General features: G+C 34.1%; 1 protein-coding gene across 4 annotated transcripts in view; it reads right to left on the bottom strand.

The window, feature by feature from the left end:
* Positions 1-23,649, bottom strand: part of USP10 (ubiquitin specific peptidase 10) — a 69,622-nt gene that overhangs the window by 22,159 nt on the left and 23,814 nt on the right. The window contains exons 2-6 of one of the 4 annotated variants that reach the window (XM_027846421.1): positions 20,415-20,483; positions 17,652-17,712; positions 17,403-17,417; positions 14,335-14,433; positions 10,706-11,737 (exon numbers count right to left, since the gene is read on the bottom strand). In XM_027846421.1, the coding sequence (XP_027702222.1) occupies positions 10,706-11,737; positions 14,335-14,433; positions 17,403-17,417; positions 17,652-17,712; positions 20,415-20,483 (1,276 nt within the window). The remainder of the gene's footprint in view (positions 1-10,705; positions 11,738-14,334; positions 14,434-17,402; positions 17,418-17,651; positions 17,713-20,414; positions 20,484-23,649) is intronic. The other 3 variants (XM_027846426.1, XM_027846431.1, XM_027846440.1) reach the window with 3 other exon arrangements.

Genomic DNA, 23,649 nt, shown 5'->3' on the forward strand with positions numbered 1-23,649 from the left:
CATGAAGGCAGACAGGCTTTAACTTCTATCTTTCCCAGAGTCTAACACAACACTCTGGACATAGAAGGTATTTTGCAAATGGATACTGAATTTATCTGAAACTTCTATTAACTAAATGTGACTTTTAGAAGCATAGGTCAAAATATTCTACTATAATCTAACAACTGGATATCCCATTCTCAGAAGAGGTATTTATCAATGAAACACACTCAATAAATGATAACTTCACAACCTACTTCTCTCTCTACAACAGGCTTAGTCCAATTGCAGTCTAAAAAAAAATTTCCATCTTTGTCCTAACTCAATCCCTTTTAATTCTCATTGGAGCATTAGACTAGAATAAATTTTGCTTTGACTAGACCAGCATTAGACTAGAAGATATACTACACATGAAAGTAACAAAGCCTATGTTCTTAAATTCTATTGATTCAAACTTAACAATTTAGACTCTTCTCTCTTACTGCCTATTAATGAAATTTCACTTTTTTAAATAAATGATCACGTGGTCATTCTTTGATATATCCTTTTATATTGTCTTAGTAACAAAATTCTCCATAGAAGTCAATCTAGACATTATCTTCTATACTCCCCTTACTTGAGAAGGCTGAGGAGACATGATACTCTCAACTTCCCTCCAATACACGAAACTTCAAGAGTCAAGAAACAACTCTCATTCCCTCTAGTTTCAGACAAGAGGTGCCCTCCCTGCCAAAGCTAACTCCTCTATCCCCTCAATGGCCTTGGCTCTACCAATCAAGCCCTTTCTGATGTTTCTTAAAGTCTGAACCCAGGGCAGCTAGGTGGTGCGGCGCATAGAGCTCCAGTCTTGGAGTCAGGAGGACCTGAGTTCAAATCTGACCTCAGATACTTGACACTTAACTAGCTGTGTGACCCTGGGCAAGTCACTTAACCCCGACTGCCTCAGCAAAAAAAAAAAAAAAAACCGTCTGAACCCAACTTTCAAAGAATAGGAAGCACTAAAAAATTATTGTATAAACAAACATGCAACTTTTCTACACATAGTTAGATCATGTTACACTTTCTTCACAAAAGTAAAGTTCTTGAGATGATGTATGATAAGATTGAAATCTTACCAATTGTGTCCTAAATGGAGATAATAATATCCAGGATTAGTTATTTCAAATAGGATCCCAGTCTCCAGAAATATAAAAATTTTAATGTATATATGGAAAATTCCAAAGGCAAAAAGGCAATTTCTAGTTAAAATAAGATTTTTTTAAAAATCATCTGCATCGAAGAATACTATTCATTATTTTTCTTCTTCTGTTGAGTTTTGTTTCCTCTTTCTGGTAGTTCCCCCTATTGGTTCTAACTCTTCCTTACAACATCACTAATGTGAAAATATGTTTAATAGGAATGTATATGTATAGTCTATATCAGATTGCACGTCATCTTTGGGGACAAAGGGGTAAAGGAAGGAGGAGAAAAATTTAAAACTCCAAAGCTTATGGAAGCGATTGTTGATAAATCAAAATAAATAAATTAATAAAAAAAAAAGCTAAAAAAAAATTATCTGCAAACGCCTCAATTCTTCACAAAATATCTAAATGCAATAAAATGTCTATTTGGGAAGCATTACTTTTAGGTCCTAAGGGGAATGACAAGATGTAAATTCAATGGTTCTACAACATTAAAATCAAGTCTCTGGCATCCCCTTGTGGTTGCTTTACTAACTGCAAACATTTCATCCATTTCAAGAAGATGGTGTTAACGTACAATCTGACATAAAAAGATCATAAAATCATAGATTTATGATAACCAGAAAGAACTTTAGAAGTTATCTAGACAAAATCTAGAGATTAAGAGACATATCCAAGGTCACACAGGTAGTAAGTGACAGAGTAAGGATTTAATTGGACTACTCCAAGACAGATTTTTAAAACACTGGTTCATTTATTACAGTTATATAGCAAATGACTAACAACTCTAGTTTTTTTTTCATTTAGAAGAATCTTCAAAAAGAGAAAATTTGCTTCATGTAAATACCATATGAATCAATGTAAAGAGGTGTTTTGTAAAATGTCAAGAGCCACAGGAATGTGACTGTTACAATCACCTAATTTCTTAAATCACAGGACTCAAATAAGGAATATCTATCAGTTACTATTTATATAAGGCAGCATGACATAGAAGAAAGTTCTCTGGTTTTGGAGATTAAGGATCTGAAATGATTCCAAGTTCTGCAATTCATTGGTTGTGTGACCCTGGGCAAATCACTTCCCCTCCCCAAGTTTCTTCGACTTTTAAAATCAGGATAATGCTGCCTATTTCCCAGGAATATTGGGGAGGATTGTGTATACCTTAGAAGTTAATAGAAATGTAAATTAATTAAAACAGAGAAGAGATTGTCCCTACTCAACTTTAAAGCACAAATTCAACTTAATCACTGTACTATGTACTCTGAAATAACATATAGGACATACCTACCCTTACAGAAGCTTAGAGATTCTCAACTACTGATGTCTTATTTAGAGCATTTGTTTCTTTACATTTCTTATTGAACTTTGTCTCAAAGTAAAAATACAACTACTCATATATCGGAAACAAAACTCCTTATACACCATTTATCTTTCAATGGAATATTTCTACTTCAAATTGTATGAACCCTTAAATTTTTCCTTCCTTCCTCAAAGCAAGTAATCAAATAATAAATGCTCATTTGCACGGGAGGAAGGGCAACTATAGAAGCAAATTTCTTTAAAGTAAATGGAAACATAAGGGAATACAGTTTACAAAAGGTTTTCATTTATAATGTAATCAAAGAAATGTAAGATATGAAAAAAGAATGGACTAATCATGTAGGAAGAGCATAAATCACCTAGTTCAGTCCATATGTTCTCCTGGTAACGTCAAAGGACATAGAGGAAAGCCTCCACTATATCTGATGAATATGGACGAGAATCATAGAGAGCAGGATGGGATTGGTGGAAGGGATGTCTTCATTGATAAAATCATAGTATCAAAGTTCATTTATACCATAATTTTTATTTGGTTCTCATAACAACCCTGTGGCAATGGCAGAGCAAATAATAACAAATAATATTCCACTTTAGAAAGGTAAGCTTGAAACTTTAAACAAATAATTTGTTCAACTTCACAGAAGCCTAGAATAACTCTCTGACCAGCGCTCTTTTCATCAATTTTCAAAAGTTTAAAGAATAAAATGTCTACTTAATGAAATATCACAGGAGAAATATCAACTTCAATTCTTTAAAATTAAGCTTTTAATTTCTATAGCTTTCTTATGGATCTATATAATTTCCCTTTCAACAAAAAGTAAAGATTTAAGAGTAGGCCAAAAGTTACTAACCTATTTAAATAGTATTTTAAAAGGTAAGACCATTCAGAAGATATTATGGTCTAATTACACTTATGATGTCCACTTATTAGACATTTGCTTGGCAAAATAATTACAAAGGCCATGAAATAAACAAGCTATGGATTAATATTTTACAGTGTTCACTAATGAATGTCTTCTTCCACCTTGTGGTCAAAAACTACTACTGCACAAAAAGATTAAACATTCTCATGTTACCATTCAAAATACTCCATTACTGATTAGAGGCAAACTAAGGTAAATTTTGCTTAAAGTTTGCAGTATTATTGTTTACTCTGCTTAAATGAAGCTTACTGTTTTACTGTGTTGAGCTTGTAGTTCAGGGAAAGATATCATGAGTCTGAACATACAGCTAGAAACAGAAGGCTGAGTGACACAGGCTAGGAAGTCAGAAGAGAATTAGTCCATAGCAATCAGGTGGGAAAAACATGAGAAAAGGCAGAGGACACAGGAGAGGGACTGAGGAGCACTGGCATCAGAGTCAAAGAAAAAAACAGGTAAGAATAGGAGACTTAATGGAGCAAGAATAGGGCAAAAGAGTGGGGAAAAAAAAGTAAGGGTAAGAACAATTCCATACAACAAACATTTATTAAACACCTAACCACGTCTAAGACGTGGTTCTAGGTGCTAGAAGAAAGTCAGGGAAAGGGATGTGGGACAGAAGACATGGGAAACATCAGTGATTATGAAAAGGCAAGGAAATAGGAGGGAGAAGAAATTAGAAAAAGAACCCTAGGTCTGAAGTTAGAAAAGGCTTATAAACCTTCAAATTTAAAATGAGCAGCTCTCAAAAGAGAAATTTTCCTCAATTGTCCCCTGACAAGTGGCTGCTTGGTTGGTAATCTTATTGATAGGGGAAGAATAAACTGTGATATGGCTTACTGTATGACTATGAGACTTCTGGCATGATAATCTGATATAGTTTACATTTGTATAGCACTTGACAGTTTATAAAATGCTTTCTTAACAGCCTTGTGAGGCAGGTAATTCAAGTATTATTGTCCTCATCTGTAAAATGAGGAAATGGTAGCTCAGAGAGATGAACTGACCTATACAAGGTTACAGAACCCAAGTACCTCAACATCAAGTCAAGGTTGTTTCAGCAGGCTCTGATGTGTGTTCTTATTCAAAGATGATGCAATCATTTGTGTCTAAAAAGTAATGCATTCCTCCAGCCATCACTACCCCCTTTCACCCAACTCTGCTCAAATAAAGAGACTACAATACATTAACTTCTGTGTGGAATTACATACTTTGTATGCATCTTTTGGCAACTCAGAGTCAAGCTACTTGGGGAATATATTTAAGGTAACAAAGTATCCCCTCATATCCCTAAGTCAACTATAAACCCTAAGCTATGCCACATGATTTGTACCTGACTTTGACCAATGCAAGCAATCAGGAGTTGACTGTATTGACTTTTTATTTTGTTTCATTTGAGAAGTAGCATTCTTCCATTAGTACGCATTTCTAATACTTACTGGTAACCCACACTACAATTTTAATCAACAACTCTATGTAGATGATGCCCCACATCTGTCCAGCCTTTTTGTGTGCAATACTACCTAGCTGCAGAGGATTTCAGAATAAACTATAATTAATAGAATTACTTTATACTATATAAGCAAAGAAAATGAGAACTTAAAAATAATCAGGAACACAAGTGCTGCCTCAAACTATACTCAGTGAATGAAAGAGTTCAAACTCTGAAATCTGCTGAAGCATAAAAAAAATGCAGTCACTTAATGACCTATTTTTTTAATGTATACCATACACAACTGGTATATATTAGATTTCTATATATCATTTAACTAGTTACAATGAACTCTGTATCACTTCTCAAGCACTGTACATTTTCTTATACAAATAGTAACATTTTGTTATTATGCATATTTTATGCATCTAAAATTGGCTTCCCCATCAAAATTAGGATTTAAAGGTCATATTACCATTTAAAAATCCATGCAAACTTCAGATGAAGAACTTTCATCGATTCATAAGACTCATTAATTGACAGGTAACCGACATTCAGATGTTCTTGACCTGCTTTTCTGTGATCTTCCTAACTGTCCAGATAATGCTCCAAGTCTCTTTCTTTTCCTCATTAACACACATTTGGTAGAACATGCTATCTTGGTCACCTGATCTGGTGAAGGACAGCAAAGTGACCAACATTTACTACTACCTATTGGCTACAGAAATAGCTTATGTCTTACGAGTGGGAGAGCTGAATTTTAGTTCCCACAGAATAGAGACACATTGCATAATTATCTTTTTGGGCAGTTTTCAGCAAAAGAACACAGTATGGCTTTGGTAATGTCTTGAACTACTATGACCTCAAATCTACAAGTGATTTTTTCTAAAAACCACTGAAGCACTTTGGCAATGTAATGCCAAATTACCAAATTACTTCACTGTAAACAACCTATTCAAGTTGAAGATTTAAAATGAATTTGAACTGCTTTACTTCTTCATTTTTAAGCCAAGAAGATAAAAAAATCTGTTTACTTTTGAGGCTATATAGGTTTTTGAAACTTATACCAATGTGTAACACACGCGAGTAGGTTTTACCAAGGTGCAAAGGCTTTTAGTCTGTCCTCATGGACAGACTATGGACTGTCCAAGGGCAAGCTTTAGCTAAAGTGGAAATAGAGCATGGCATTTTCATCTCTAATGATACAAATAAAGATAGGACATCAAAGGCATCATTTAGTGAAAAGGTACCCTTTATTAATTTCCTTCTCTGAGACTTCACTAACTTACTTGTAGGTGGATAGCCTCTAGCCCAAGATAGTCAGACTGAACAGTCTCTAAGGTCCCCCCTCACTCTGACATTCTAAGACTGCATGAGCTTTATTAGGGAATTCTGGTCTCAAAGATATACAAATGGGCTTTAGTTAATGATGTACTGTCAGCACTCTACCTCACATTATAAATGACATACAGAATAACAAAAACTAAATGATCAGTTATATTTCTTTACTGAACAAGTAGAATCATCATTTTTTTTTTTAACATCAAGAGGGACCTTGCGAGACCATCCAGTTCAACTCATTTTTAAGATGAAAAGATCACAGCCCAGAGAAGTGCCTTGTCCAGAAGTCATGTGGATAGTTAAATAAGGGGCAGAGGCAGGGCCAGAACCACAGAGTTAGCCAGACACTTTTCCTCCCAATTTTGTTCTATTTCATTTAAACATTTACCAAATTATAGGTTTCCTGTTGGCTACACAGTTGACAACAATTCTTTTAAAATAATCCTGAGCAAATTTTCGTCTAAAGAAATGTAAATTACAAAAGAATACCCTTAACAAGGTTAAGACACTTTACAGACTTGCTATGGGATGATGTGTCACGCCACCCTCCCCCCACCGAAAAAGTTCACCTCTATGGTTATAAATAAAGCAAAGCTTTAAAGAAAAAGCCAATTTTGAAAAAAAAAAACTTAATAAAAAATCAAACTCTAGTAAATATATCAAAGGTATAGCAAAATCTTCATTATGCCAATGGAAGAATCAGTAATCTAAATAATACATTTTAATTATATGGTTTACTTATATATCAACATAAGTGATACAAAATAATTGACTTGGGACTGTATTAAGTTCATCTGGCTTCTCTACACTGAACACATGTTCAGCTGCTTCCTATTCCCTGCTGACAAAAATACAAGTGATTACCCTCTGAAGCTCTATCCTTTCCTACCTTTCCCCATTTCTCTTCTTACTGGCTCACACCTTCCCTGCATATAAGGGGGAAACCTGGTGTTGTGCTTTCTAAAAACCTTCTCTTCCAGATGCTGCTTCAATGCAGACTGCATAAAGAAAGTAACAGTAAACAGACATAGTTGGTAGTGTTAAGGAAGGACCTAAGAAGAATGAATGACGTCAACAAAAAGATGAAAGCAATACTTGGCAAGAAAAAAAACTATCAAAAGTTGATTGTAGCTGGCTTCAGGACACTTTGTGTGGTTCTTATTTCTTTTCCAAATAGTATACCTTTTTATTTCGCCTTTATCTGGCCTCTGGTGATTTTAAAATTAGACTGTATTCCTTCCTAAGCACATACCACATAATGTCAGAATGGTGCTTACTAGACAGTGGGGAGGAGTAATGGACTGTAGAAAACTTACAAAAAGGATAGCCCACAAAGATAGTTCACTCTTTACTTCAAACTAAATATATACAACAATAAACATAAAATTACAATGCAAGTGGCATATCCATCTTAATAATTTAATACAGGTCAAATCTCATTACAACAAAGTGCAACAAACTTTCTAAGTAATTAGAATTCAATATATTATTTTAGATAAGTGGACCTGAAAATCTTACACAGATTTTTGATGTTATGACCTTTACCTAAAACAACTTAAAATTCTGTTATAAAAATTGGACCGTATAAAATTTTAATGAAATATGGGGAAATTTTAATGAAATATGTTCATGCTTTTCATGTCACTAGGGGAGAATTTAACATAATGGGATAGCCATAACAGGCCTTACTTTAAGAGAAATTAGGAGAATATTTTGAAAATTGCCGTCAAGTCATTACATGTATTTCTAATAACTGACACTGAAAGACAAAGCCAGGGGTCTATGTGAAAAAGGAACTGTACTTTTTAAAACACATTAGAGTTTTGTTGTCATATGGCTTCCACAATTTGCATTACTTTGAATGAAGCTGAGTAAATTTTTGTAAATTGCTACCAAGTATTTTTAATATCTGACAGAAGTATCAAATCAAATATATATACACATGTATATGGCTCTTCTCAAGAAGTATGTTACAGAATTAGTTCACAGGAGTAATCTACTTTATCATAAAAGTTATTTAGGTTAAGTAATTTCCCTTGGCAAAGGAGTGACAAGGGTGCAGGTCCAAAGATCTCCATGGGGTTTCCAGTGTATTTCTTCATCATGACAATCTCTTAGTGGACTCATTTCAAAAGAGGAAGCACCATTAGTCTATTTCTTAATTATCTGAATGTAGTGAACTCTGGACTGGCAATACATATATTAAATGAAAATTTTTAAATCTCAAGCTGACTTCCCCTATATGTGCTCATGCTTCAGGGGTTGTCTTCTTCAATTGCTGGTGTATATCCAAGCATTAAAAAAAATTCTAATATTGGTCTAAGCAAAACATGAGAAAAGAAGTCAATTAAGAACTGTTAAGAGAAAGGAAGGGGAAAAAATTAAATACATGCCAAATCCCACAGTGAACTTTAATAGGGATATCTGATGATGTTTTTGACTCTCAACCATGGATAACCAACATAGATAATATGGATCACAGCATTATAATAAGATTTACAGATGGAAAGGACTTGAGAAATCATTTAACCCAACCTCATTCATTTTAGAGATGAAGAAATTGAGGCAAAGGAAAGGTTAAATGACCAGCCCAGGATCAGAAAGGTAATAAAAGTAGCTAAGCCAGAATTTAAACCCAGTTCTTCTAACTCCGAAGGTCACATAAAAAATTTAAGACTGAATATAAAGCATTAAAAATTGAATGCTTCCACAACTAAACAAAAAAATGCAAAACAGAAAAATGAAAGTTTATTTCACCTCAAAGGCACCTAGTTATGGAAATAACATTTGTAAAAAGTGATAAAAATAATAATTTTTTAAAAGTAAAAGTAAAATATGCTTGGGAACAGGTTTTTTCCCCAGGACCAACAATTCTGCTATAGGTAATAATTTTTACTTTGGTATCAGAAAGTCTTCCCTGGTTTTAAAGGATTTTTTAAATATTTGATTCTAAGAATGCCACTGTGAAAACCAATGCCCTTCTAAGTTTTACAAGGAGAAAAAATAAACTTTTTTTTGTTTCATGTGTAATGACTGACACTGTGTTAACTCAGAAGTATAATTCCTTTACTGATTTGGCAATGAAAAACCTCACATTCACGTCAGTATTCTCTGCAACTCAATAATGCTAAAAGAAGGGATGATATGCAGGTTGTTGTTGTTGTTGTTGTTTTTAAATAAAGTTTTACAGCTAAACTAAACAGAATTAGTTGACTGAAAATGAGGGATCTTTTTAACAGAAGTCTAAAATACCAAAAAGAAGCAAGTAGCTTTTGTATATAAGGTAAAATGCCCTAAAAAAATTTTTTTGGGGGAAAAACCTGATTTTTCTCTTTTCACAAAAACTTGTTTCAACCAACTGTTACATGAAGAATCTCCTTTTTAAGAAGATAAATTCTTTGTTGCTTTCATTGTTACTCTGATATAAAACTAAACTTTTGAAATTCTGGATCAAAAGAAATTTACTTAAGGCACAATAATTTGATTTTGGGGGGGGGAAGGGGAAGCGATCGAGATTAAGTGACTTCCCTGGGGTCACACAGCTAGTTAAGTGTCTGAGGTCAAATTTGAATTCAGGTCTGACGTCAGAGCTAGTTCTCAATCCCCTGTACCACTTCGCTGCCCCAGAGTTCAATATAACAATGGTGCACCAAATGCAAATTTATTTGATAGGGGCAGTTACATAACAAGGCAGACTCAATTTTGGATACAATGGAATTCTTAAAAGAATTATCTTTCATTTTGTGTGTATATATGCCCTCAAAACACAGTAAATTTTGAATATTTAAACAGAAAGGAGCCTTGAAAATGAATTGTGTCATTACTATAATCACATAAAATCTAAGCTCTGATTTTTTTGTATATTGGAGATTTAAAATAAAAAGTTACCACTGGACAAAAATTTCCCACATTTTTTTTTTCCTGTCCAAATCTGATCTTTGGTTTGTTGAAATTCTGAAGAAAATCAATTTCAATTTCTCATATGTAGGTATTCCAAAAGAGGTACTTTTAAAAAGCCAACTACTTGCTTCATGAAACTTTCTTACAATTAAAAAAAAAATGGAAACAGACTAAAATGATACAGTACAAACTAGAGAAAGAATATATTAAGTGTACATAACCCTTATAGCCTAACACAACAAGGCTACTTCACTACACTACCACAAAACCACTAGGCAACAGAACAGGAACACTCAATAAAAACTAGAGAAAGAATTTGTTTGCTTTAGTAATAAATGCAACTTTAAACATTTAACACTGAATTGTAATTATTTCTTTGTGCTTAGTATATATTATTTCATTTTCATCATGTGACTTATAAGTATTCTTCATAAATTCCCATAAAATAGGTATATGATTTAAAATTGCAATATTCCAGAATTTCAACAACTTCATTTTGGCCCTTCGATCCCAGCCTCAATGTTTAAAATATGATGCTGCATTTTATTTATAAAAACTTTAAAATCCTTAATCAAAGGTCAATCACAATTGCTCACGTCTTCACTTTCAGTTGTAATCTTTGTTAACTATACCTGCAATCTTTATGGCTACAGGATCTTCTGAAACTGGAACAAGCCCTTCTTTGACTTCAACCTGTTTTTCAGGGACCAGAGCAGATGTGGCAGGAGGGGAATATTTAGTTTCAACATAAGCCACAGGTGTGGAAGCAGAGGGCTTAGAATTGTGAAAAAGGCTAGCCCAAGATTTAGCAGGTTGATTAATAGAAACTGATCCTGTAACAGGGGTTGTGACTTCAGCAGTAGGCGAAGCATTGTCATGCTTAGCTGGATCTGAGTCAGTGCTTTCCACAGTGTACAATTCTACCCCATTGGCAGCTGGGCCCTCGACAGAGGATTCAAGTGTTTGTCCATTAGCAACTCCAAGATTTTCAGTAGTACCAGTAAAAGGCTGTGCAACAGCTGTCCTTAATGGGCTACTCCTGCCAGCCTCCGAAGGGATGCAAGACTGTTCAAAATTAGTAAGATGGCATACCTCAGGCTGCCCTGCAGTCCTGATATTGTCTAGTGCTCTAGGAAAAGAATCATCAGTCACAGTGTCACCGATGAAGTCCACAGAATTTTCAGGGCTATTACAAGTCCTTGGTATAGCTGATGGTGGTATATTTCTCATAAATTCTGTTTCCTCTGTGCTTATATTGTTCAGTACTGATGAATTTGCATGACCATTTACAAGGGTTTCTGTAGGGATAAGGTCATTGCCATCTTTCAAATAACTGTAGTATCCAGGTGGCCTTTTTTTCTTCTTTTTACGTTCTCTTTGTCCAAGGCCACCAGACAGGCTGTCATTTTCTACATTTTCGGCTTCGGCATTAGAACCATTATCCAAAGCAAGCACAGGGCTTGTAAACTGGCAGTCGATGGAGTTATAGTTGGTTTCATTGTGTATATCATCATGGTTCTTTTTGGAAGTTGTGCAACCAAGAATAAATTCAGGGGCCTGAGGATTCAGTGTGCTTGAAATACTGTAGTCAGTGTTATTCAGTAAAGATTCATCTTGTTCAATAACTTCGGTAACACCAAACTCAATTCGCTGATACTCTTCCCCTATTTTAAAAAAAAAAGGATAATAATGCCCCTAGTTAAGCTCAATCTTTAATTAAAAATCAAAATTAGTTATCCTTCATATTATTCTTCTTTCCTATCTTTTCTGAACATTTATAGTATGTTCTTTTTTTAATTAACAAAAATTTATGTGATCCATCATTACTGCAAGAAATGCATCTTTTGTAACTAAACAAAATTATTTATAAAGTGTTATGGTATCATGAAAAGCACAATCTTGTGTTTTGATTCTCAATTACCATGCTATCATAAATTTATATTTTTAGAAAACATAAATCAAAATGAATTTCTAGTCAAATTAGCCAATTGGTATCATGCTAGTTTCTTTCATATATACATACCTTCAAATAAATTCCTATCTTCACTACACTATTCTATGTAGTAGTAAATGTGAATTTGTACAATTTATTTTTTAAGCATTCAAAGTAAATAACCTAGGAAAATTCAAATCACTATTAACAGAAACCAAACCAAACCCCCACTTACCACAATCAACACTACTTCTGTAAAAAATTTATAGACTCTGTGCCCCCAAAAAAGTTTTAAAATTTTAAGAAACTACATAGCTTTTATAAAAATGAATAATATTTTGTTCTTTCACAGGTCCAGACCAAAAATCTTTTTTAAAAATGAAAAGGAATCAATTTTAAAAGGCATACTTCTGATAGAACAACATGAATTGCATAGAGGATTCAAAGCCCTAATCTCATCCACTAAATTCCTCAGTGTGGAACTGACCTCTATAAAGTACTGAGCAAAATTATTCTGAGAAGAACCTTATTTGAGTCACTCAGTCTTCATGCCATGTGATCATCATCTATATACATGCACAATTTAGACACATTAAAATTTATAAGATTTGTTCAGTTAGCCTTTATGATAAAAGACTATTCCTTTGAAAATCTGTATCTACTCAGATCACTAACTGAATAAAAAAAGTTATTTCCCCCACTCTTTTTTACCTTGAAATACACTAAATTTAAAGTAATGAAACCTGTTTCATTAACTGTCACAGTAGTTCACACAAAAATCAAACTATTCAAATAAACTAACATAATCAATGATGCAAAGTACCATAATTCAGCTTACACCCACCTAATTGTACTTAACCATCCCTTTTCACTAATATAAACTTACACGGGAGATGTGAAAGCTTAGATGTAAAAATGCACTTGGTAATTAATCGACAATTATTTTGAGTGCCCAACAAAGGCAATAAAATATATACAAATCCTCACAGCTGACATAATTTACTACATTATCTTCTTTATTTTAATACCTCCATCAAACTCAACAAATAACTTTTAAAAATACACAATCAATTCCCTCCCTTCAACCCAGGTATAGTGTAAGTCACTGTCTGGTTCTTTCTAGACTAAGGAGTTCTTCACTTGGGGTCCATGGACTTCCAAGGTGGGGGGGGGGGATGTCTGTCAATCATCAATTCAGGGGGTCAATGAACTTAGGAGAAAAAAATGCTGCTTTATTTCAGTATAATTGCTCTCCTTTGTAATCTTATTTTATGCATTTAAAACCATGATTGTGAAAATGGGTCCATAAGTTTCATCATTCTGCCAAAGGGTTCCACAACACAAAAGGTTAAAGACACCTGTTTTAAGGTGATGTCAGCTCCCGTATGGATGTGTGACAGGATGGGGAAAATGGGTAACATAAGTAGATTCTTCCTGAGGCAGGCTTCTTTATTTTAACTGCTATCAATACTGAGGTTACCATATAGATAGTATTCAAATGGAACACCAAAGTAGCCTAATCCAATCCTCTTTTCACACAATGGAAAACTGACAAGAGTGTTGCCTATATGCACACACATATATGTATGCAGATGTGTTCATGCATGTATGTGTATGTATTTACCTATATACACACACATACAAATATACTTGTAAACATTTTATAAACATGCAGCTCTCAAATGATGACTGAATGATTTAATTTGGATCAACTTCATGAAAAGACAAGGCTATTTCCTAATGGGCTATAGTACTGAAAACAAAATGTCTCCTCTGTAATTTTTTGTTGTTGTTCAGTCATTCAGTTGTGTCCAACTCTTCATGACCCCATGTACCATAGCTAGCCAGGCCCTTCTATCCTTCATACACTTTAAACAAATATGCTCTGTAAACCTATGACAAATTCCTTGTCCTTAGCATATATAACCTATTACTTAAATCCAGAAGTTGCCTAAGAATGTATGTCTTCCCCCATTTCACTTTTAATACCTAATTCTGAAGAAAGAGGTGGATGCTAAATTCTATACTTTTTCTAAGTCTACTTATGAAACAGTACTATAATGTCAAAGGAAATGTGTCTCAACATATACTGCGATGTAATTTGTTTATAATACATCAAACGCTGAAACACCCGATGACTCGTTATTTCTCTCCCTAACACCCAAAATGTACCAAAATAAATATTCATGCCTATACAGATAAAGTTTAAATATAAAGCAGTCACTCTGATTTCACTGCCAGTGTTCATCACTTCGGTATTTAGTTGCTTTTTTAAAATGGATACTAAAGGAATGACTATTCAATGAAATCAACTTTTCATTATTGTACCTATAAGTTGACAGTCCACTTTGCTTCCACGCATCTTTGTTTCAACCCATTCCGTGGTGTTTCGAGGATGCAATGTTGCATGGACTGAAATGGATGTACCTGAAGGTATGAAGAATACTACACATTGACAAGATACCCCTTGGAATGGTTATAATGTATCCTGTCAATGCATTATGGTGTATGCTGCGAATGTATATTAAGAATTAGTATGCACTGTCATGCAGCTTGAGCAGGATTTGGATTATTCACAAGAGGCAGAAATAGCTCCTTTAGCATGTGTATTCTCAATTTTAAAAGTGGCTACTGTATAGGAAATACAGATGTACAATGTGGTCTAATATTAATGGAACTTTGTGACCATTTCAATATGCTGGTGCATCATTAAATATTGACTGAGCACTAAAAGTGTTTAGATTATTAACACTAGAAGGGAACAAGACACACCTGTCCTGCCTAGTTAGCTTGAATTGCTCATCATGTTTCTATCACAATGGACATACTCATGCACACTGAAGGGCAGGAAAGTTAAGACAAAGCCCAATTTATCAATCCAGTATTGGACTGGAAAGAAGGAAAGGCGGCTAAGAAAAATCTTTCTAAAAACCCACATTTTGGGTAAAAGTTAAATGAGCAAACAAGATAGTTAGGCAGTCAGTTTTCTAGAAAATAGAAAGACACCTCAAGTACTGACAAAAACATTTAAGTTTTAGTGAAGTCAACTTTGATGGTTTATCTAGTACTAACTTCTTGTAAAATGATTTTTTATTGAAAATTTTTTTCTCTCTGGAGGAATTAAATGTAACAAATTCATAGTAACGAATTTCAAATGGGGTTACAAAACAGCAGTTTTCTTTCTTTTCAAAAAAAAGTCTTAGAGCACTTTCAAAATACTAGAAAATTTAACCAAAAGCTGATTTAAAATTTCAGAATAAGAATTGTACCATGCTTGAATATAACACAATTTCAAACAGTGCTATATTTAACTCACCACTAGAAATTACGTATCAATATACAAGGTACCCCAAAAGTCTTAGCGCATTTTAAAGTTACTAAAGTTCAGAGGTTCCCAAACTTATTTAGCCTACTGCCCCTCTTTAAAAAAAAAGAAAAGTTACTTAGTGACCCCCTGGAAATCTACTTTCTTTAACCGTTTAATTTTTTTTTAAATATACATTTCAAAAATATAGAAAATATTTTTAATGACACCTAAAATTTAATAATTTATTGTAAATTTGTGGGTTTTTTCCTGCATTGAAATTTTGATGACACAATATTGCATCATGCAACCATTTATATATGGTATCGAATTATAAACAAGTCATTGCATACGTATATTTCTGCCAATGCATGCTGGACTTTCCTACAACGTGCACCACACTTGCCTACCAACACTTGCTTGGTGAGACCTGCTGGCAGACTTGACCACTGATCAGCTATAATTTGCCTTTTGTATGTTTATCTGGAAAATAACATAATCACTACAACTTTAACTCTGTTACACAACAGATGAAACATGTATGAATGGTTTTTCAAAATTTTCTTATCTTCTCTTTCCTTATGCTTCCACCACTTCGTTATTTATTCAACATTCTCCAATTTCACCCAAGGCTACTACTGCACCCCTGGATCATCCCAGTGCTGTCCAGGAAGTGGTATCACCCACTTTGGGAACCTCTGCTAAAACTGTGTAATACATTTAAGCTACTAAAACTTAAAAACACACTGAGAATTTTGGAGTACTCTGTAAATGTACCATTTCCTTGAGTCCACTGACAACAGACTCATTACTTTTGTAGAGAATATTAAGACAGCTGAAAGCCAATAAACCTGGCTTACTACAATATTACAGGATCTTTAAAAAGGACAAAAAGATCTATATAAAAAGTCAGTTTGGGCTTATCTATGTTCTTTTAAAAATATGACTTTTAAACTGTGTAAGAAGTAATGTTTTAAAGAGTACCATGTTAAAATGTACAAAATAGGAGAGTTCCCCCTCTCTCTTCTTCCCTAAGCTTGAGACCAAACTGCTAAAGGCCTCAAAGAATTTCACATAAGTGATGCCATTGTAAGGAAGCCATTTATACCTGTATTTGGAAAAATCCATTTAGTCACATGAAGCTTCAAAAGGTAGTGATGTCCAAGCAAGTTATTTAAAAAAAAAAAAACAAAACCTAAGTTTGGTTTTTAATTAGGAGAACCTTCTCCTTTACCGATATGTCTTTTGATTGACATTCCCACAGTGTAGGGGGATGAGATAGGAAACTTACAAACTGAACAGTTTAGTCAGTGACTATATTATAGCAATTTAATGTCTCTTGGCACTCCAGTTTTATTTTTTTGATTTATCAACGAGTAGAATGTCTCTTATAACTCTGACTTCCTAGAACTTCATACAAGCCAAGTAGATATCAATAAATTTGCTTTTCCTTTTTCTTTCATCTCATTTCTTGCTTCTTATAAGGTTGAATGACTTTTTAAGATGGAGTCACTTTCAAATTTTATTTTAGCCCAAGAATTTGACCTGACTTAAAAATGTACACATCAAGAGTTGGATAGTATACATTTATATCCCATAACTCTGAAAACTCCATATAAGTGTAAATTCCTGGTTGACACTTTTTTTTGGAGGTCAATAGGAAAGTTAAAAGTGATCCAAACTAAAAACACTAGAAAAATTAGAACTATCTGCCAGCCTCAAAAGGGACACCAGGCCTACATCACCTACTTAATGGCGTACTATAAAGGCAACAAGGTGTTCCTATCTCAATAAACAAGGTCTACAAAAATCAGCTCAGGTAAAGAAACGAAAGACCCACACTTAAGTGACAAGACAGCAACAAACTGGCAGGCCAACAAGGTACCAAAATTCCCAACATGGCAGTAACAGGTTCAGAATGACTTTAATCTATGAGAACAGCCAACCCAAGCTACCACTCACCAGCAATATGAACACATACATGCTCCAAGATTAGCAAGCCCCTGCACCTGGCAACATCACCATCAATGCAATAAACCCTGTGGCAAACCTTGGAGGAAGAGGAAAGGTGGCAATGAGAGATGATACATACCTGTGACACCGAGAACTGTTAAGGGAAAAAGAAAGAATTAACCACTACATGCTTTATTCTAAAGCAAAAGTTGTTTTTAAAATGGAACGAACAGTAATAAGACATCAAATCTGCCCAGGTACACAATAAAAATAGAATACTGATAAGTAAGAAATATTTCTGAAGCAACCTGCCAAGCAAGAGTGCAGAGTATGTAAGTGGGGAAAACTTTGAATGAGTTAAAAAATAAAAAGTAAGCAATTAACTTACCATCACGTAGTTCCTCTGGGGTTTCAGTGTCACACAAAATTGTTTCGTTATACGGTGGAAGCTGCAGACATATTTGAAATATTTTTAAATTCAAGAAATTTCAACACTTTTTTATAACATAATTATTTTATCACAACTAGAAAACCTGGGTTGGCTCCCATGTACATTCCTATATAACAGCTGCATTTACAATTGCACAATCATTTAAGGAAGCAATTTTATAGGACTACTCAATGCTTTAATGTTTTTATCAAATAAAATCTTGTACTATTAGAATACCACTAGATACACAAGCTGCTTGTTACTGAATTTTGACTAGCTACTACTACTTATATGAATATATATATATATATATATGCCATAACCAACCCACCACCAGTAGGATATGTAGTCATTTTTTTGTTACAAAGTGTTATTCTGAAGCTGATGCAGTCATACTTTCCTTCCCAGTCCTGCACCTTCAAGACCAAGAGTACAAAGTCACAGAACAGCTAGCAGGGGACTGGAAGTAAGAGAAGAAGTTAAGCAGCAATCTGGAAGAGGCAGTGGAGTGGGAGTTACAGGGCCTGGGACTGGACCCTGAGGCTGCTACTAATGTGTGGTCTTGGGCAAGTCATTGAACTTCTCTGCGTCTGAGTTCCCTCATAAAATGAGGGTGCTGGACAAGTATGGGGAGCTTTATTTAGGTGGTTACAATGTCTGAGGTGGAAACAAATGAGGAAAACCAAAAGAAAATTGCTTCCCATAAATAAGGCACTCAATGTACACAAATAAAAAGATCTATTGGATAAAAAATAAAATGTAGGTGGAAAAGTACAAATCTGTACACATCAGTGTGATTCTGTTTATAACCTAAGTGTCTTTTTTTTTTAAAATGAAGAGGTAATAAGGTACTACATGTACTACATATAAGGGATACTACTCTCAATTTATTGCTCAATTCTCATTCTAACAGGATAAAAAACACACATGGAAGGTAAATGATACATGAAATGAAGGAATCTGCAATAAGGGACTAAAGTGAATCCTACATAATTTGTTCACAAACACATGTAGTAAGTTTGCTCTGCTGGGCTGCCACTCTTGTCTTTGAAGAAGTAACACCAGCTGACATTCATCCAGTGCTTTGTTTACAAATTATTTCTGCACACATTATCTTACTACTTGAATCTCATTACAACAAGTATTATCCTCATTTTAGAGAAGAGGAAATGGAAGCTGAAAGAGGTTAAGTGGATTGCCCAGGGTCACAGCAGCTAAGTCTCTGAGGCAGAATTCAAACCCAGGTCTTCAGGACCGCAAGCTCAACAATCTATCCACTTCCCAACATGTTTTATTTAGAATCAAATTGTCTAATTAATGCTAGCTCCAGTTAAGTGGGTATTAATTCTAAAAGGCCATGTGATTACAGAAACCAAGATTTCAAGGAGAATTTTCTTTTTAATTAAAATTTTCCTACACAAGAATTTTAGGACACAAAACCAAAGGGGAAATGTGTTTTCACTGTTAGACTATCTTATATTTTTAAGCCAACTGCAAATATTAGAATTATGCAAATATTAAAATGTATGATAATTTTACTTTTTTTATATTAGTTTAAAATTTTTTAATTAAAATATCTTAGTCTAACTTAATTATTTTATATTCTTTAGTTTCTATCATTCTAACTTATAAAAACCTGAGTTTGACCAAATTTTTAAAAAGTGTTCCTAGATAAAAGGTGAAACCTGTTTTTTTTTTCCATTTAAAAAAATTATGCTAATAGTTATCATAGAGGACGTTAAGATAATAATGATAGTATGTTGGTGAATACAACTATCTCTTGCTGAAATAAAGAGAAAATTGTTTATTAAATATGTTTAAGTTTAAGAATGTGAGGTAAAACCTTAACCAACCAAAATCCTTGGGGAATTAATGCTCTATATGATTATAATCAATAGTTAACTAACAATCTATAAATGTATCTTCTTTATTTCAGGTACTATAAATCTTTCCATGTATAGGTTCATTTTCCCACTTTATATACACAAATTTAATCTTCCCTGATTCAACTTCCTGAAATCTCTCTGGGTCATTACCATAACCACCATTACTGTAGAAGACTGCAGATTGTAGAAGATCACCATAATTGTAGAAGACTTTAAGAACCTAGACTAAACTGAATGTGTACTGATACTCAGGCATTCAATCAAGTTTTGACTAAATCCTTCATGTTAGTTTGTCTATAGAGGATTTCCTTCTTTTTCCTTAAAGGAGAAAATACTACTGCATGTGTGTCTATGTATATGTCTGTTTGTATGTGTATATGCACACACAAATGTGAATACATACACACACACACACACACACCCACACCTGTTTTCATCCAAAAACAGATCATGTCACCTCCATTCACCAAATGAAATTTCTTTGGAAAACAAAAAAAACAAACAGCTAGCTATACAAATGAAGGGGAAAGAAGTACATAGCTAATAAAACACAATGGTTTTCTATAAGCCAAATTGAACAAAAAAAGTATCCATGCTCAGACTACGACTAAGATAGGTATTTGTACACATATTATATATACAAGTTCCATGAGTAGAATATATTGTGTATTTTTTTATTATGATTTATCCAGTTTTTCTTCTTTTTTGTCCAAATTTCAACCAGTTTTCATGTTTGGAAAATAAATTAAAATATTTTCAGACACTTTTAACCAAAAAAGTAAAAACTGAAAATAAGATCATTAAACATGCCTAATATACAAAATAGAGATCTTACCTCAACAGAAGAACGAGGAGTCACAAAAAATTGATTGAACTCATCAGGAGTAAAATCTCCAAAAACATACTGAGAAGGAAAAAAAAAACTGATTACATAAAATGTAAAAGTTTAAAATGTTCGCAAAATTATGAGATAAGCTTTGGTAACCAAATTCTTGATTTGGTTACCAAATCATTTCAGCAGGCTAAACCATGGAAAGGTCTGAGACCTAGGATCTCTTAAATAGTCATTGTGCTGCTAAATTCTCCCAATTTATAAAACATCAATAAGAATATTTAACAAATTAAATGAGGAATTCTCCAAAACTGAGGTCTACTAATAACAATTTTGAAAACATACTAAAACTTTATACAACAAATTCACTAAAGGTGTTTCCTAAACTAACCCTATTTCTAAACTAAATCACCAACTAAAGACTATTGTTTAGCTTATTAATTTCTGACTCTCTTCTTTACTCTTCTGGTTCTCTATGTTCACCTTTGCTTCCAATTTTCTCTAGCAGATAACATAGGGAGTCTATGGCAACACATGATAACTGTAAAAAGCCATGAAATAAATCTTTAAGCAGTAGCAAAAAAAAAAAAAAAAAAGCAAATTTTTAGATAAAAAAGGAACAAATAAAAGTTATTAAAATAAAAAATTCTTATAGAATCATAAAGGCATTCATCTAGCAAAGCTTCTTCATGAAACAGTTAGGAAATTAAAATCCATGAAACATTAAGTAAATGTCTTGCTCAAGGTAACACAAAATATGTAGGATTAGAGCACATCCAGAGAAAGAACTGATAAATATTCATATATATAGGGTGATTGTACAAATATGTGTATGTGTATACACACACACACATACACATACATTTGTGACTAACGGCAGCCATGGCGGGAGGGAGGAGGGGGAAACGGAAAGAAAGAAAGTTACATGATAACTTTATTATATATTTAAAAGGAATAACAAGTTATACACAATAGATTTGCAGTTTCATGTGCAATTAACTTTTTAAATTCTACTATGTTGTGGAAATGTTTGTTCCACTTAGTATAAACACCTTAAGTATTTATATAAAAGATAAACCACAAGATTCTAAAAGAAATGAAATACGTAAATTGGGAAAGTAGAAAGCAATTTAACTATTTACAGTTTCATGCATATATATGAGTGAAATATCTTGTGTAACCAAAAGATGTTATGTTTGATTTTAACAAAGTCAAATCAAACAAGAATTTATTAAACTGTATGTATTGATCCAGAAAATATTGGCATTAGCTCTGACTCCTCCTTCTTCCTAACATCTCATACTCAGTCACCAACTCCTGACTATTTCACCTAAGTAACATCTCCATACTCCTTCACCCCTACTGCAAGCACAGGCCCTCATTACCACTCACCCAGGCTAATTGAAACAGACTTTAAATCTCTCATCTCCAACTGATTCTTTAGATTACTACCAAATTATATTCCCATGACATGCCATATCTCTACTCAAAAGTCATCTTGCCTACAAGGTAGGCACTTCTCTAGAGCTCCTGCCCCGGGCCACTGTTCCTTGACTAGTGACAGTTCTCCATTGTTGATCTATCACAATTCTGTTCTGCCATCATCATTCCAATGCTTCCTGCCTCCAACTCAGCTCCCACCCTGAGAGACTTCTCCATTACTAAGTCACCCAGATAGGCCTCCCACCACTGGCCTTTCTGCCTCTTTTGGGGCCTCTAGATATCTTCAGGACATATAGCCCTGAGTAACCCCCCACTCCCCGGCTGCCTTTTTGATCTCTAGCTTTGGTAACAGTAATCAAATCAACACTGTCATTTTACAGATGAAGAAACTGAGGCTGAGAAGTTAAGGGACTTGCCCCGAATCACACAGCTAGTATTTGAGGCTAGATTTTAACTCTAGGCTTCCTAACTCCAGGCTCCACTTTTTACTCACTTTGATATCTAGCTGCTTTTCTTTGTATCCCCAGTACACAGCACCCGACACAGTAGTTGCTTAATAAACTCTTAGTCACTGACTGACCTTCTCCAAACCTTAAGACCAAAGCACTCCTCCCTTTGTGTGTGGTCTCCCCCATTAGAAAGTAAGCTCCTTGAGACTAGGTGATTGCTTTTGTATTTGTATCTTCATTCACTATCGCAGTGCTAGGCATAAAATAAGTCCTTTTTGATTCTTTTGTTCTTTCAAGGTCCTTCACAATCTGGGGCCAGTTTGTTTCTCTACCTTACTGCCTAGCACAGTATTCTGCTTAATAATTAATTTTTGGACTTGAGCTCATTGCTACCTACTGTAAAGCAAAAAGTGTAAAAGTTCTTACACTCAGTATCTTGAAACAAAATACTTTATATACTCTCATTATTCATTATTATCTAAAGCAATGTATATGTCCCCAACCTATGTGTGGGAAATTTAGAGACAATTGTCAAAGTTCACAGAACAAGTGGTAGTTAGTTGCTTTAAAGAAAAAGCTCCAATACTAACACACACAATTAACAAAATATAGTTCACTTTGTCACACAACATAAAACCTTCAAAAAGGACCAAATCAATTTTAAGCTAATTTTAAACTCTAAGTCTTTAACAGTTAAAGAGAACTTAGAAGGCAGGTAGCTCACGTATTAATAGCCCACTTTAAAGATGAAGGAAGAGGCTCAAAGAGCCTGTCGAAGTGACATATGAAGTATATGAAGTAAAATAAAACAGGAAGATCTGGCTGGAACATGTGTGGAATGATATTCAATAAGCCTGAAAAGGTAGGGCAGAAAAAGAATGTGAAGGACTTCAAATACCAAACAACGTATCGGTTAGCAGAGGTAAGAGGTATCGATTGGACTTTTATGAGTATGGAAGTGAAATAGTCAGACCTATGTTTACAGTCAGCCCTGCTATGTGTTTCAAAAATGATTTTTTTTCTTCAACACAATCGACATATTAGGGAATATTTTGGACATAATGCAAATTGTGAGTTTGCTTCTATGCTATTTCTTCCTTGTGAAACAATGAGAATGCAGAAAACTGCACCATTTCACAATAACTCACAAGCTATAACCCTTACAAACAACCACTTCCACAAGTAAACTTCAGATCTGTATCAAGGTAAAGTGACATATTTATTGTATATTTTTTGGTGCAGGAGGAGTTGTGAAGGAGGAACTGGTCTGAACTACACAATAACCACTCCCACTTACCATAGACTTTAGCCTGTCCAGGACCCAGCCTGGTCATGGTGGAAGAGTG

Source organism: Vombatus ursinus, unplaced genomic scaffold (assembly GCF_900497805.2).
Source record: "Vombatus ursinus unplaced genomic scaffold, bare-nosed wombat genome assembly UNPS02005286.1, whole genome shotgun sequence".
Classification (NCBI taxonomy): Eukaryota; Metazoa; Chordata; class Mammalia; order Diprotodontia; family Vombatidae; genus Vombatus; species Vombatus ursinus.